A 17332-nucleotide genomic window follows, 5' to 3' on the forward strand; every position below is an offset into this window, starting at 1 on the left:
CTTTGATTCCGCTACACAACTCTTGGCTTTGCTCGTTGAAAGTCTCTCATTCATTCATCAGTCTTCTTGCCACCCACCTCTGAACTAATCCTCACCTCCCCCACGCGTCTCCTCACACGCCTTACAGAACACGCGCCACCCTTTTTGGTCGTCCACACACTCCTTTATTATCTACTGAATGCAAAAATAATCAAACCAATTGTATGACTAGATGTGGTAAAAATTGTGCAAGAAATTGACCCACCACATGACAGCACATAGGTTTATCACTTTTTTCTTTACCACTCACAACTCGTTACATGGAGAATTGTGACAAAAATTTTATAAAAAATTATGGTCCTAACATTTTTTCGATATATATCATTAAGAATGAATAATGTGTTGCAATTTCATTGGTCAAACAACATATTCCCATATCTTTTTCGAAGCAGTGAAGTATTGTGGACCTGTGGTATCAATAAGTTTTAAAAAATTACTAAACATACCATTCGAGTACTTGTTATATTTCTTCTTAAAAACATATTATTATTATTGTTATTAAAAATATTTATAAATTGACATTATAATAAAGCTAATTGTATGATATTAGAATAATAAAATTTTATATTTTTGATGTTTAAAAGTTGATATATAATAAAATTTATAATACCACTAGCATCTTGTAAATTTCTGTTAAATTACCGATTGTTTCAAAAATTTAAACTATTAAGGTATCGTAAATTTAATTATTTTATCCATATTTTTAACATATAATAATTCTACTATTTTTTAATGATTATTAAGATTTTTATTTTTTTTTAAGTGACATGGCCCACAAAACAAAACAAAACAAGGAAGATGTATTTTTTATTTTTTTTTTGGGTGCAAATAGAAATATGAATATCCATTCACCAACTCCCTCCCTCGTATATATCAACCTCATTCCAACCATTAAGCCTATCAAAAAGAGGCCAATATTTCTCTCTTCTCATCTAAATGGCTCTCCCTCTAATACCCATCTCCCTTCTCATCGTCATCTTCCTTGCATACAAGCTCTACCAACACCTAAGATTCAAGCTCCCACCAGGCCCTCGTCCATGGCCAATCGTTGGAAACCTCTATGACATAAAACCAGTGAGGTTCCGATGCTTTGCAGAGTGGGCTCAATCCTATGGTCCCATCATATCAGTCTGGTTCGGCTCAACTTTGAACGTGATCGTGTCCAACACAGAGTTGGCTAAGGAAGTTCTTAAAGAAAACGACCAACAACTTGCTGATAGACATAGAAGCAGGTCGGCTGCTAAGTTTAGCAGAGATGGCCAGGACCTTATATGGGCTGATTATGGTCCTCACTATGTCAAGGTTAGGAAAGTTTGCACCCTTGAGCTTTTCACACCAAAAAGGCTCGAGAGCCTTAGACCCATTAGAGAAGATGAGGTTACTGCCATGGTTGAATCCATCTATAAGGACTGCAACAATCCTGGTATGCTCTTTTATTTATCTTGCTCTTGATTTCTAACTTATAATTTGATCCTATTTGAACTTTTATTGATTCGTTGCTTAAACAATAAGTCTAGAAAAACACTCAATTTCACAGTAAGTTAAAGTAGTCGACTTTGAGTAGTAAACAATTTATATCAACTATCATATATATATACATGGACCCGTCACATTTAATCCATCATTTATAGCTGATCCCAACACGTATATTATCTTTTCTTTTTCATTGGACTTCAACAAATCTAGTTCTTCTGTTTATTGGGTAAATTAAGGTTACCCTTTTTTTTTTTTTTCAATTTTATATGTATAATAGAAAAAGTCAACCAATGGATTCCAAGCAATGGTGGTGAGTGCCTCTTTTGTATTATTATTTTTTTTCAAAGAAGTGGTGTGACACCCTTACGACTTGATTTGTTTCTACTTTCTTGAGCATTGTTAGGCGGGCGGCCCGGGCCATCATAGATGATATTGATGACACAACTTACACACGACACTAATTATTTATATTTTCAAATGGGTTTAAGAATGTATTAGGATTATCTCCATTTCAAATTATTTTATTGTATAATTTAAATGAAATATTACAAATTTTGTATATAATTATGTTGTTTTATCACTTTTTTTTTTTTACATAATATGGGTTAGGAAAACTTAATTGTTGACACAGTATGGTCAACAAAAAATAGACAGGGCGACTTATTTAAGAAAAAGGGTAAAATTTTCTTGTGATTAAAATAGAAGAAAATGGTAGGTCGGTAGGTGGGAAATGCTTTCCAAATTCCTGGTTTTGGTGTTCTGTTTTTTAATCTGCAAGGAAGCTTCATACTTCGTATTCATAAGAATGTTCAGAGTTTTTCACTGTACAGATTCTTTTTGACAACTTCAATTGGTTGGGGCGGCCCTGTGATTTTTTTTTTTTTTAATAATTTAATTGTTACACAGAAGATGAAACAATGCCACTAAAACATTTAATAATTTAAGGACCTGATTAGTTAAAATTTTCTAATATTGTTGTTTAAATATTGTGGAAATACGTATGAGTTAAAAAGTGTTGTAAAAATACGTATTTAAGTGTTTAAATAGCCCTCTAAATGTTTATGTATTTTTAATCTTTTACTCAGTTAAATAGTTGTCCATCATAATTTCTTAAAACGAAATTTCTTTGAGATAATTTATGACTTGGTCATGTTCCTCATTTGAATTTCTTAGATAGCTCTAACCTTTTTTTTTTTTTTTTGTGAAAATTATTAGCATTGGTTGAAAGTGAAAAGGATATTAGCGAAACTTTTCAAAGAAGATTACAAAGCCTACAGTGTATTTCTTACCTAGCAAGTTAATAAAAGTTTTACCAAAAAAAAAAAAAAATAAATCAGAACAAGCCCAATGGAGGATGGACCTCTCTTCAGGCTTCAGCATGTTCTGGTGCTTTGATTGAGAGTGATTTGTGCATCATGTTCAATCAACCACACCCTTGAGCAAAAATACAGTTTCTCAATTTAATTCAATTTAATAGAGTTTTTTTTTTTTAATAATCAATTTAATAGAGTTAAGTGTGTGTAGATTTCGTCATACACAATTTGGCATTATTATAATGTTAGTGCATAAATTCAAGCTTTTGGTTGAAGTATTAACGAATTTATTAGTATTTTCATATTATTGTTTCACCAAAATGTGATTGGGACAGCGGGGTAGGTGTTGATTTGACTTAATAGCCGAAAAGCCAGTACATGAATATTGGGGTCACATTATTTTGATAGAACTTGGTATAGTTAGTAGTTGTAGTAGTTCATCAAAAAAAAAAAAAAAAAGTTGTAGCTGTAGCATAGCTGCATAGCTATGCCACTTAAAGTTTAAACAGAACTTTGCTTTAAATTTAATGCCCCCTCGTCCTAGACAAGGGACTCTCGTGAGTCATGAGCATTACAACGGTGATCTTAACCGTGTACCAACTTTTTCGGTTCTCAAGTCTTAAGTGATAGCAGTAATGTTTTTTTCTTTTTGAGTTCCCACATCTTTTTTGTTTGTTTGTTTTATTTCTATTTGCACAAGTTTCTGGCAAGACAGGGAGACATGGTACATGAATTATATTTTTTTGACAATGACATGTTACATGATTAGGTCCGCGTTTGGCAATATTTATAGTTTAGGTTTAATCACCTAATTAATAATTTAAATAACTCATATTTAATTGATTTGATTTTAAGATCTCTACTACTAAATAACTCTAGAGGATGTTAATCTAATAATATTATTACTATGCCAATCTATACCCAACAAATAAATTGTAAACAAAATAAAATTTATGAACTAGGCAACACAAACTTGACTCAGTGAAAATGCGAACTAATAATGGCACAAACAAGCTTTGGTTTGGCATGGCCTTATGCTTATCTAATCCAATTTAATTAAATGTGATTTTAGTATTAGTTGTTTTCTTTCATTAATTTTTGTTCTCACAATGGTTTGAATACAAATATTTAACTGAAAATCGTTTTTATTTTACATGCAGAGAATAATAGTAAGGGTTTGTTGGTAAAGAAGTATTTGGGTACTGTGGCATTCAACAACATTACAAGACTGGCATTTGGAAAGCGATTTGTAAATGCAGAGGGTGTAGTGGATGAGCAAGGATTGGAATTCAAGGCAATTGTGTCCAATGGATTGAAGCTTGGTGCATCTCTTGCAATGGCAGAGCACATTCCATGGCTTCGTTGGATGTTTCCACTAGAGGAAGAGGCATTCGCTAAGCATGGGGCAAGAAGGGACAAACTCACTAGAGCTATCATGGAAGAGCACACTCAAGCTCGCAACAAGAGTGGTGGTGTAAAGCAGCATTTTGTTGATGCATTGCTTACATTGCAAGAGAAATATGACCTTAGTGAAGACACCATTATTGGACTTCTTTGGGTAAGTGAAAATGTTCCCCTTTCACTTGTGTTTCAGGTTGAGAAAACAGAACAAACATTCCTTAAATTACTTTAAAAGATAACCAAAACCTAATATATTCACTTGAAGAACGTATTACATTTGTGGCAACTTAAAGATTTGGAATGGATAAGTAGTAGTTTAGTGGAAAGGACAAAATGCTTAAAACAATTATATTTGCTTTTTTAATTGCTAGAACTAGGAGTAGTGAGGTAACTTATGAGCTAAGGAACATTGTATCGTGTGATATGTGCAGGACATGATCACTGCAGGTATGGACACCACAGCAATCTCCGTAGAATGGGGAATGGCTGAGCTAATAAAGAACCCAAGGGTGCAACAAAAGGCCCAGGAGGAGCTAGACCGTGTGATTGGTTTTGAACGTGTCATGACTGAAGCCGATTTTTCTAACCTACCTTACTTACAATGTGTAGCCAAAGAAGCACTAAGGTTGCACCCTCCTACCCCACTGATGCTTCCTCACCGAGCCAATGCTAATGTTAAAGTTGGTGGCTATGACATCCCTAAGGGATCAAATGTTCACGTTAATGTTTGGGCCGTAGCACGCGATCCAGCAATGTGGAAGAACCCGACTGAGTTTCGTCCTGAGAGGTTCCTCGAAGAGGATGTTGACATGAAGGGTCATGACTTCCGGCTACTTCCATTTGGTGCAGGGCGACGAGTGTGCCCCGGTGCACAACTTGGTATCAATTTGGTCACGTCTATGCTTGGTCACTTGTTGCACCATTTTGTTTGGACACCACCCGAAGGGATTAAGGCGGAGGAGATTGACTTGTCTGAAAATCCTGGATTGGTCACTTACATGCGAACTCCATTACAAGCCATAGCCTCTCCAAGGTTGCCATCACACTTGTACAAACGTGTGGCAGCGGACATGTAATTTTTAGTTTGTTTGTTATTATCCTCCATAGGTTTTTGATTATGAGCTTGTGATGAAATTGTAATTCTGAAGAGATTGTGAAATGCTTAAATGATTTAATTGGGAAAAGTAACAAGAGCAAATCAAATAATGAAATATTGTGGTTTACAAAATTACAAGTGTGAAAATAGATATTTGTATGAAAGATTAGGATGGTATTGATCACAATTGACACATGCCTTGTATGATATTGATATTGGGTGAGCAAGAGGGGTCCTGTATGAAAGATTAATTGGACAGCGATGTCTCAGTCTCACCAAAAAGGAAAAAGACTCGGGGGAATGTCTATTTCATTTTATTCGATTAAAACGATAAGGTGGATCCATTAGGTGTGGGATATTACTTGATAATTATGCCCCCACCACAAGGGTGTGGGCAGCCTAGGACTCAATTAGTATGTTCACCAAATTTTTCTTCAGAAGTATCCAATGTGCCAAAGGCTACGGCCAAGTATATTTTGACATCTACTAATCACATCTACATTATACCCCAAAAAGACGGCCATAATTGCAATTGAGAGTTTCTCAAAAAAAATAGATAAAATAAAATAAAATAAAATTGAGACTCTTACGGTAATTTATAAAACCTAAATCATCAACCTAAGATTTGTCTAAAAGCAACTCAGCATACACCTACACAACACACACATCTCGTTCAATCTAATATCCAATCAATCTAGGGCATTGCAAAGGCTGTTTGGAATTATTTAGAAAACCAAAACTATAGGTAAAGTGTGACAGTGTATTTGCGAGTACTATTAGAGTAATTTAATGGGAGTGAGATTCAACACAAGAGATTCTAGGGAAGAAAACATCTGCAACTGTTGGCCGACCAAACTGAAGGAGTCTTCACTGATCTAGCACATACTTCATGTTCAGAATTTTTAGCTCACCAAAGACAAGAAAGGTTCAAAGTCTTGCATCAAGGATGAAACTTGAAAATCAGAGAAGAGCAGACAAGACTAATATTTAGAAAGCTCTCCCATCATCACCCTCCTTCCAAAAATAGGGCAAAGATCTTGCTAGCACTTTCATGAACAGATAAGGAGACATTACAAACTTCATCCAAACGCTTATAGTAGACAACACCAGACCTGCATCTAAAACTTCACATATAAGCTACCTAAAAACCATAGCACACAGCACCCATGGCCTCACATACCACTGCCTTCTTCTAGATTTTTTTCCCCCCTTTCATTCTCCAGTGCATTTGGAAAGCAAGAAGTTCCAACACACCTTTAAGATATCATTCAACAGAGCCTTGCTTGTGGCAGTTATAATACAAGCTTATTCTCTCAATTATCCAAAATTCCAACAAACTAAGCTTCCCTATTTCGGCACATCAAACAAATTAATTGTCCATTGTCATGCTGAAATAATAAATGATTCAGCTAAGCCTCCATTGACTGTATTCAAGTGGAAATTTGATGGTGATTCCTTTAATAATTCAAGACTCCCAGATTTTGAAGAATTGCTTATGAAAAATAGATTTACAATCATTGTTCTTTCTTTGAACATGAATTGTTTAAGAATCAGTCTCCTGGAGATTCTGCTTTTGCAGGTAGGTAGCCAACAGGAGACTTTGCAACCCTAAATGACTAGATCATCCTAAGGCAAGCTTTTGACTTCCGTCACCAGCAGCTTTGCTATGGAGAGGCAACCTATTATTTAAAGCTAAACAACTACATGAGCTTCAGAAAGATCAATGATCACATACAATGATCCAGCACAAAAATAAACATAAGAGAAAGAAATAAACAATGAATCATTTAAAACTGAAAGAGAAAGCATCATGGCACAGATGTCACATTCCTTTCCTTTTTCTTTCTTGTTTCAAAAAATTAGGCATACAACATACATATCTACATGTTAACCAAAATGTTAAATACAACGAATGAAATCCCCCAACTTTCAATCTAAAAGTTTATAATCTGTTTCATATAATAGAAGTTTTACCAACTTCAAGTTGAGGATATGAGATACAATACAACCAGTTTGATGCAAAGTCAGGGCAATTCTCTATGGAGTTCCATTCTAGACAATTGGCTGTACTAGCATGTAATGTGATTTAATTAGGCTTATGATATTACACAGGATGTGATCCTATAAGCCTTAGCTGACTTATAACCAGACCAACCATAAGCATGCTTACAATTACCAAGCAAGAAGCTTATAAATTTAGACACAGTTATCTGGAATTGGGGATGTTAATGTTTCTATCAATCCAATCAAAGAAAAAATGACAGAAGCTTAAACAGTATAACAGCAGCAATAGTTAAGAAGATTAATAAAAATGGATCATCTTGCTTTATAATTTTGTGTCATGTAACTAAGTAGTGATTGCCAAAGAAGATTAATACCCTGGATGAGAGGAAAATCATGAAAACAATATATTATAGAAATACTGTCTAGCAGCACATAAATGGATAGTAGAACATAAAATTAAGAAGAAACTTAAAATGTCAAATATATTAAACAAGAAGACAAAAAACGCATATATTGTACAGTAAACCCAAGGAGACTGCCATGAATAGCTGGTTAGTAGTAAATTCTCTGTCCAAAACATGGTTAACAAAAAAAAGTGTCAATGAACCAATTATATTACCGGATACCATTATTTAGTGCTTTGAGTAACAAAGGTTAAGTATATGGTGAGGAAAACTTCCACTAGATTGTTACCTATTGCATGGTATTAGTTAATATTCAAGCAATCAAACATCCAACATTTGATAGTAACAAAAGGCAGAGCTATAGACTAACTCTTGCCAAAATAGTCTCATCAGGCAATGTTGTGGAAAAATAAATAAAACTAGGATAAAGTAAACTTGTAATGTATATTTGTGTTTGGTAATGACACACCAAATCAATCAAAGCATCCATCACACCTCCAACAACAGCCCAGCAATTATGCAGCAACTTAAGCAGCACCAGCATCAATTATGCAGCAACTTAAGCTGAGCATTATTGCCACCAACCATGAGTATTGATCCAGTCAGCATAAATCCTGAAAATCAGCCGCCGCATATAAACTAGTTGCTATCACTAGTGAAATTCGATAGAGTGAAAAACCTGACTTGGGCATTATATAATACAATAGATAGAAAATAGATCTTGCATTATTTTTTTTTTAATTTCTAGTGAAATTTGAAACCTTAGTACCATAACACATTACCAACAAAGCACTGAGCTATGGTTTTGCCATTTCATCACTCAAACCTTCTAAAATTGATACCAACATAGGTCTTAACAAATTCGTGACACCAATTGAAAAAAAAAATGCCCAGCAATAATATATTTCACCAAATCAAACTGAAATCATAGCAATTCATGATTTAGATCACACCCTTTCTAAAGTGGCACAATTCTTTCCATGTAAATTTAACCATATCGAACAAATAAGGTCCTCTCTATAACATCTGTATAACATTCCTATAGTTCTCTCTGTTCAAGAAATTGTGCAGTGAAGCAAACTCTAAAACCAGCCAAACCTTTAAGATAATTGAGCTTAACAGATTCCATTTAAGTCCTCCCCACATTCTATGCCCCAAGTAAAAATTAATATAATAGATTTTTAATTGCCACCATTGCCAAATGAAAACTATTCCATTCTCATTCAATTCCTATGCATCAATTTTACTAAAAAAAAAAAAAAAAAAAATCAAACTTACAATCAAAAAAAGATTTTATATACAAAATTGAATCAGGCTAAAGCTTCAGATTAGACCCAAAATAAATATGAACCAGGAAATGCATAGCAAAATGAAGAAAATGAGAAATTATGTAATCCACACCTTCTGCTTTTTTAAGCCAGGGGGATCTATGTTGAATCAAAGCCAGTTTGGCGTGATTCCAATTCCATTGTATCCAAACCCTAGCCCCTAATTTATACTATTGCTTTTCTCTCTAAGCCCCTAAAACACTAGGACTACCCAAAATTGGACCAATACTTTGTATTCTCTCTACCAGCGAAGAGAATGACAGAGAGAAAACGAGAGAGATTGGGACAACTTCAAAAAAAAAAATTTCTCGGGAAACAAACAGAGAGTTAGATAGAGAGAGACCTGTAAACGAACGAAGAAGTGGAGGAGATGATATTTCCGACCACCGTGCCCTCAGCTCGTCATCGGAGATGATATCTCCGACCACCGTGCACCGGAGCTAAGTCGTCGACCACATTCTGTTGAGGTTTTGGAATATCTTTATTACGAGGGTCGCGTAAAAGTGGTGCCGAAAAATGTAATATTTTGGAGCCAAAGCTCTCGCGGGAATGCTGCTAAGCCTAAAGACTGGTCCGTAATTTCCTTTTTTTTTTTTACCCTAAACGGTTATGTTGACTTATTTCAAGGGCTTTAATGACCCTTGAGATAAAGCTAGCAAAACTCATTCGCTTATGTATATTTTCAGTGTTTGTTTGGACCCTTTTTAGTAGACCCTCGAAAATAGAGGGACGAAACAAGTGAAGTTTTTTGTAGCGCCAGCAGCTTTGCTATGGAAAGGCAACTTATTATACAAAGCTAAAACAACTACAGTGGATGGACATTTTGAGTTTAAGACCTGTTCCCAAATTCCTCCACAGTGTTCTCACTTATCAGGTGGGATATAGAAATTTTACAACCCTTTTTTTATTGGCTAAAGAAAAATTCAACAACTTGATTGTAGTGTACTTCACACCAATCAACCAATTTCCTGTATTTGGAATTACAAAGCGCAATCTCAGTAAGGGAAGCAAATTTATCCACATGAATCAAATAGATCTGAAGAAGTAAGACCCAAAATGGAAGAAAAGACCATTAGTCGATCACATTGTCTACGATAGCAGCATAACTCCACAAATTATTTTAACACATAATAATTACTAAATTCAGGAGTGATCTTGTTCAAACTGATTCAAAAAGAACTTTCCTTCAATATACTTATTTACTTCAACCCTGAACTTCTCTTCCTTTATTCCCCTCCTCAGCTTCACAAGCAATTCAAATCTGGCATAATCTTCAATGACCTGCAATTAACCAAAAAGAAAATTATTTTAGTAATAATAATAAGAACCATTGATTTTAAAAGACATACATTTAACAAAAGCAAATTCCTTTAAAAAAAAAAAAAAACTTGGAGATAGTAGTACAAAATGCCAACCTTGGCCTTAGCTAGAAGGACCTCTAGAAGTTCATAGGGGGACAAGGAGTTTGATCTCTTCTGGATGGACTTAACAGCATGATTTGCTGCATCTTGAACCTCAGGATCATTAGTTGGCACTGCTTTCCATCCTGGTTCATGGCCACCTGATTGATTTATGGAAAGGTCCCAGTTAAACACTACTCAGAATACTAGCTTACAAACATAAAAAAGAAAGATGGGACTCCACATGCTTAAATGTTCAAGGCAAAACCAATGCCACCTACAAGATCTTGGATACAAAAATGTTTAGAGGTGAAGCACCACATTAGGTTATGTTTTCAATAGATGAGAGTGGGGATTCCTTAGGCCTCCAGGGGAAGGAAAATAAGCATGGTATACGAAGTTAAGAAGCTGCGGTAAAGCGCACATCAAGCCAAAACAACTTTCTTCAATATCTTTTTGACATGCTAAATGGCACATGTAAAATACTAGGAAAAAGACAACATAAAACCCCTGAATATTATTAGTCTGTGACACAGAAACACACTATCATCCAAATCAAAATTGTCAATACCGTACCGGACAGTATATACCAGGCCGACCACTAAAACAGTACATATACTCCCCTGCAACATAGAAGACAAAATATTCTTCTGTAGATTGTTGCACATTCGGGACTTCTTATAGTTCTGGCGAATTATTATTATCTTTGCATCCATTCACTAACAAGTTGTGTAATACGTTACGAAACATATCACGTATATCACCATATTCATTGATTTCTTGTGCATTCAAGATCTCCTAGACATGACTTTTACTAGTTTTAATTTGCGATAGACAATGATTCTCCATGAAATAACTATTTATAACCCTTGTAAACATAGTTGAGTTAGCACATGTTGTACAAGGACATGAAATCAAACAATCTATGATTGCAACTTGAGATGCAAACTTAAAAAAGTCAATAACCTAAGAGCATTAGCATTGGAAAATTGCAATGCTATTCTATTTTACAATTCTAAAAACCATTTTATCATTTATACCATACTATTTTACAACACTCCACATCCCAAACTTCTATTTGTATTAAAATATTATTTTTTTAAACTTTCTTTATTATTTCTTTCAACTGTCAATTTTTTTTTCAGATTTTGGTGTGATTCCAAGTTTCCAACGGTCACATTTCTTCCCAACTGTCAATTTCTTTCCTGGGCTTTCCAAGTTCCAACAGCCAATTTTTTTCAACAGTATAATTCTGAGATTTTGATTCCAGCGGTCACATTTCTTTCTTGGCCTTTATATAATTTCTTTCCAGCAAACCTTTTTTTTTTTTTTTTTTTGTCAAATTCAACATCTATTCCAAACAACCTACCAAAATTTTTTTTTTTTTTAAAAGAACCTGTCAAATATCTTTCCTTGGCCTTTATTAGTATGGCCGAATGGACAGTGACCCCTCCAGTGTCTCCACTCTCCATCCCTTCGAAACTCTCTGAATCTTCAATGTTTTTCTGGTAAACGTGAATTTCCCATTATGGTTATCAAATCTTTGCTATCTCTATCAGTCCCCAACACGCGTTCCAAGTCCCTCTAGTGAAATTCAAAGGAAAACGAAAGGTACAAGTGCAGAAACATTTATATGAGAGATTAATAAATTATGCAGCTATCATGTACACATCATGATTGGATAATGTTTGAAATGAATTAACTGATCTATTCGATGATAAGTTTGCTGCCTTCTGTTGAGCAAAAGCTTATCCGAATGCTTTGTAGAACATTTGCCAATTAGCTGTGAGTTGAAACTTGAAAGTAACACCATATTTTTACATGGGTAAAGCTTGGCTCGGGACTTCCTAGCTTCCCTCCACGCCACCCAAAAGCTCAAATTACTGCTAATTTTTTATATTACGTTGGGGTGCAGAATTCTTTCAACCCCATTGATCTAAGGAAATTATCAAGCATTTCTTTCCAGCAAACTTTTTTTTTTGTCAAATTCAACAACTATTCCAAACAAGCTGCCAAATACATATACACACATATAGAACCTGCCAATTTTTCTGATCCACACACACATATAGAACCTGTCAAATTCAACCTGCCAAATACATACACACACATATAGAACCTGCCAATTTTTCTGATCCACACACACACATATAGAACCTGCCAATTTTTCTTTATAGAAAGAACTTGCCAAATATCAATATACTCAACCTAAATCCACATACATATATATACATGCAACCTGCCAAAAATCCACATACATATATATACATGCAATCCACATACATAACTATCAATGTTGTCTTTAAAAGATTCGTACATATATCAAATTACAATAAAACACCACACGCATAACTCACACACTTACTAAATTCCTACAACTCCCCTTGTAATTGCCATAAATGCTCAATGAGGTCTGATTGGAGTTGAAAATGATTTTTATGGTCTCGAATACATTGATGGGTTTCAATGAACTCCGTAAATGTATGTGTTCTCCCGTGACAGTTGTATAGTAGGATTGTCATTAATTTGCTCATAATCTAATTCCACCGCTTCATTTACATCTCGTTCATCTTCAACGATCATGTTATGAAGAATTACACACGCTTTCATGATGTCTTGAAGTGTTTCACTATGGAAAAATCTTGTAGGTCCACGCACAATTGCAAATCTTACTTGAAGCACTCCAAATGCATGCTCTACATCCTTCCTATTCGCCTCTTGGGCTTTTGCAAATAATTTGTTTTTGTGTCCTCGTGGAGATGGAATTGTTTTAACGAATATTGACCACTTCAGATATATGACATCGGCAAGGTAGTATCCCATTGTATACTCATGATCATTGATTGAGTAATTAACTGCAGGAGCACGTCCTTGTTCGAGCTCAGAAAATATAGGAGATCGTTCTAATACATTAATGTCATTATTTGACCCAGGTAACCCAAAAAATGCATGTCATATCCAAAGATCAAATGATGCTACTGCTTCCAAAACAATGGTTGGCTCATGAATGTGACCAGAGTACTGACCTTTCCATGCAACCGGACAATTTTTCTATTTCCAATGCATGCAATCAATGCTCCCTAGCATCCTTGGAAATCCACGTCTTTCCCCATTGGCTAAAAGTCTAGCAATGTCTTCGTTGTTTGGAGACCTCAAGTATTCCTTGGAGAAAATATCAAGCACCGCTTTAACAAATTTTTTCAGACTTTTCATTGCAGTGGATTCTCCAATTCGCACATACTCATCCATAAAATCAGCTGTAACTCCATACGCAAGCATCCTAAGTGCAGCTGTTATCTTTTGAAGAGAAGATAAACCCCATTTTTGGGCATTATCTCTTTTTTGGATAAAGTAAGATCCATATGGCTCTACCTCATGCTGAATACGGAGAAAAAGATTCCGACTCATCCGAAATCTCCTCCGAAAAAGATTCTGTGTCAGCTGGTGTGAAAGTGTGAAAGCCAAAAACCATGACGAATTCCCCTTCCCTTTCAAACAGCCACACCAAAAAAATAATTAAGTGGTACATGACATAGTGCTTCTAATCTCACCAAACAGCCACACAAACAGCAGTAAAACAGCCACATAAACAGCTAGCAAACTTAACTATCATAAACAGCCAAAGAAACACCCTTAAAACAGAATTAAACAAACTTAAAACAGATACCAACAGACAAATAACTATCAGAAAAAATTAAACAGAAGTATAAAACTGAAAACAAACTTAAAGTTGGAACAACCAATTGGTAGAAGATATGATATCAAACATAGAAAATACATAAGTTTTTCATATAAACAAAAATGATGTGATTACATAAGTAGCACAATCTACTGCCAATTGATCAAGTTGGAACAATACATCACCTACATGTTCCAAACCTACGTTTAAAATAAGCCACTACCAAAATAAGGTTACTTACAAAATGGCATCTACATATGCCAAACCCAACCCTAAAATAATTTACTACCAAAATAAGGTTACAACAAGACATCTACATGTTCCTTGGGTCAACTCCAACTTGTCTTGCAAGGATTTGATCCTTGAGATTTTCAAAATAAAGTCTTTCTTTGTCATTCATGCCACTTGTATCCATGGTTATTATTCTTCCCTCCTCCCTATTAGTTTTAAGACGAAGCTTTTCCTCTTTGATGCGAAAAGCCTCTTGGTCTTGTTCATGTGATGCCTGAATATACTGCAATTTTTTCGCCAAATAATCATCGAATCCCTTATCACCATCTGTCCTCTTTCGCTTAGCCTTTTCGGCTTTTCTACCAATTGGTCTCTCTAGTACCACTGTGTCATCATCATTACTATCAACTTGATCGATTGAACTTGGAGTTTGAGGGAGCCTTTTTGATCTTTCCTTAGGCATACTCCACTTTGGTTGGTTCTTCAACTCAACCCAACAATGTTCATAAACAAAAGCTAGGTATTTGCCGGATGTTGGATTTGGTGTAGCTTTACATAGTTCCTTTGCCTTTTTCAACTAAAGTTTTTTTTAAAAAATAAAATAATTAGAGTCTTGAAACTATAAAGGAAATTAATATTGTGACACCATTGCAATATAATTTATACCTTGTCCTCGTTAGTTGTACTGCTTTTATCTCGAGCTTCAACTTTAGCCATGAACCCAGCAAACCTACTTGTCTCCCTATTAATATTTCCCCATCGACTTGATAGGGAGGTACTAGAACGTGTAGTTCCGTAAGTATTGTTCGCGCAAAAAAATTCCCAAATTTTCGTCCAAAATTTGTCACCCTTTTGTTCAGTACCATGCACAGCATCCATGCCAATGTTAAGCCATGCAACGATGAGGAGGAGGTCCTCATCTACACTGAAGTTGCCACCACGTTTAGAGGTGACAATTTCAACTTCCGGTAAAGACTGGATGGGCATTGAAGGATTTTGAGACCCACTTAAAAATGGTTCCACAAAATTAGAATCAGCTTGTAAGAAATTACCATATTGGTCATAGTCTTCTTGCCTAACCATCCCTTTTAAATAGGGAACTTAAAATAGTTAGTGTATGAAGTCAATTCTTATTTGTATCTTTACAATCAGTATAAGCTAATCATAATAATTTGGTGACAACTTCTCACATATAGCAACATCCTACAATATATGTTGACAACTCCTAATCAAAACAATATATGTTGACAACTCCTAATCAAAACAATATATATTAACAGCTCCTAATCAACATATTTCAACTATACTATAGTAATTTTTTGTTACAGAAATACTAGCCCTGTACACAGCCAAATATTAATAGAATACAAGAACACCAATTATCTAATAAAACTGGGATTTTCGTACAAAGGAGGAGTTGTTGAATGATTTGTGAGGAAAAAAAAAAGCTTATCAAAGAACAGTTTTACAAAGGGGTACCGAAACAAAGAGAAAAGAAAGAAGGGAGAGAAATAGATAGAGAAAGATACTTACTAGTAATTGAAGATGAACAGAGCAAACTTTCTGAAGATGAACTCGAGCTTACGGTCTCGAAGACACTAAATCAACAACAAAAACTCTGCAAACATCAACAACAATTCTTTTATCAAAACCCAAACACAAACACAAGCTGAATCCCTCTTTTTCTTGCAGAGAGAGAAAAGAAACACAAACACAAAAACTCTAATACATTAATCAAAACCCACCTTACAGTCAGCACCAACACCGACGGAGATGAATCCCCCAACACCGACGGAGCTTCGTTTTTGCAAAATCTGAACCCAAACCCAAAAACCCTTGAGAATGGGTGAGGGTGAATCGGTTAAGATGGGTGAGGGTGAGGGTGAATCAGTGAGGGTGAATGGGTGAGGTGAGGGTGAATCGGTGAATGGGTGAGGGTGAAGCTTCAGCGATGGAGATGGGTGAGGGTGAATCGGTGACTGGGTGAGGTGAGGGTGAGGGTGAATCGGTGAATGGGTGAGGATAAAGCTTCAGCAATGGAGATGGGTGAGGGTGAATCAGGTGAGAAATTTCGGAGATGGAGATGGGTCAGAAATTTCGAAGATGGTCACATAGAAATTTCGGAGATGAAGCTTCAGAGATGAGGAGAGAGCAGATGAGAAACAGAGAATGAATAGAGAGAGAAGAGCCCGCGCAGAATGAATTCATGAGAGAGAAGTTATAGGGGGAAAACATCATAAAATATATTATTTTTGATACAATACTTGCTACAGTGCAATTCTATGTTTAGAATTGCACTGTAGCACTATTGCAAAAAAATTTACAATAGTGTTATTTACCATTCTCTGATGCAGATGGTTTTAGAGTTAAAAATGCTAAATTTCCTTTAGATTTGTCATTAGCATTCCCCAATGCTAATGCTCTTATACATTTGACTAAAAATCAAAAAGATCAGTGAAGTCTAATCTTTATTTTAGCATAACTGAAACGAACAATTTTTTAAAGGAATTGAGAAATTTTTTTTTTTTTCTTGATTGCAATCCTTGGATATATGACAATCGAAGTTTTCTTTTTTTTCCTTTTTTTTTACCGAGGACTTGTAAATGCACTATTGGTGATTTATTGGGAAAGAAAAAAAAAAAAAAAGTACGTGGTGGAGATATTGAGACGCAGAGGGAGGAAAGGAATTGAGTAAGAACGTGAAAAGTTATAATACATAGAGGGTGTCTTTGTGCATGTTTAGGATATGAAGGTTTTTTTTGGAGAAATAGGATATGAAGGATTTTGATATGATATATTCGTTTTATCTGTAATAGTTTCTAAAGCAAACCAAAAAAAAAAGAAGTTATTTAGAACGTTGCTTATTTCCAACTTATATTACACTGGTGACTTAAAAGTCAATACTGAAAAGTGATAATATCACTAAAACATTACTTATATTCTACTAAATGAAAAGACACA

At 35.1% G+C, this 17332-nt stretch overlaps 3 protein-coding genes and 1 long non-coding RNA gene across 4 annotated transcripts; 1 reads left to right on the forward strand and 3 right to left on the reverse strand.

The window, feature by feature from the left end:
• The first annotated feature begins 909 nt into the window (after window positions 1-909).
• Window positions 910-5457, forward strand: LOC115953326 (cytochrome P450 98A2). The gene is made up of 3 exons (XM_031070934.1): window positions 910-1462; window positions 3989-4386; window positions 4661-5457. Exons 1-3 carry the CDS (start codon window positions 976-978, stop codon window positions 5303-5305), a joined length of 1530 nt encoding a protein of 509 aa, XP_030926794.1. The 5' UTR covers window positions 910-975; the 3' UTR covers window positions 5306-5457.
• Window positions 5458-8011: 2554 nt separating this feature from the next.
• LOC115952445 lies at window positions 8012-9774 on the reverse strand. Its single transcript, XR_004083411.1, has 2 exons — window positions 9405-9774; window positions 8012-8347 (listed from the first exon to the last, which is right to left on the reverse strand). It is a non-coding gene; the product is annotated as an uncharacterized LOC115952445 (long non-coding RNA).
• A 307-nt stretch (window positions 9775-10081) lies between these two features.
• Window positions 10082-10799, reverse strand: LOC115951197 (cysteine proteinase inhibitor 12-like). The gene is made up of 3 exons (XM_031068386.1): window positions 10739-10799; window positions 10477-10622; window positions 10082-10342 (listed from the first exon to the last, which is right to left on the reverse strand). Exons 1-3 carry the CDS (start codon window positions 10782-10784, stop codon window positions 10205-10207), a joined length of 330 nt encoding a protein of 109 aa, XP_030924246.1. The 5' UTR covers window positions 10785-10799; the 3' UTR covers window positions 10082-10204.
• A 2125-nt stretch (window positions 10800-12924) lies between these two features.
• Window positions 12925-15454, reverse strand: LOC115951623. Its single transcript, XM_031068792.1, has 5 exons — window positions 15038-15454; window positions 14458-14948; window positions 14129-14142; window positions 13563-13949; window positions 12925-13364 (listed from the first exon to the last, which is right to left on the reverse strand). Exons 1-5 carry the CDS (start codon window positions 15452-15454, stop codon window positions 12925-12927), a joined length of 1749 nt encoding a protein of 582 aa, XP_030924652.1.
• Between the last annotated feature and the right edge of the window lie 1878 nt (window positions 15455-17332).

Source organism: Quercus lobata, chromosome 7 (genome assembly GCF_001633185.2).
Source record: "Quercus lobata isolate SW786 chromosome 7, ValleyOak3.0 Primary Assembly, whole genome shotgun sequence".
NCBI classification, from domain to species: Eukaryota; Viridiplantae; Streptophyta; class Magnoliopsida; order Fagales; family Fagaceae; genus Quercus; species Quercus lobata.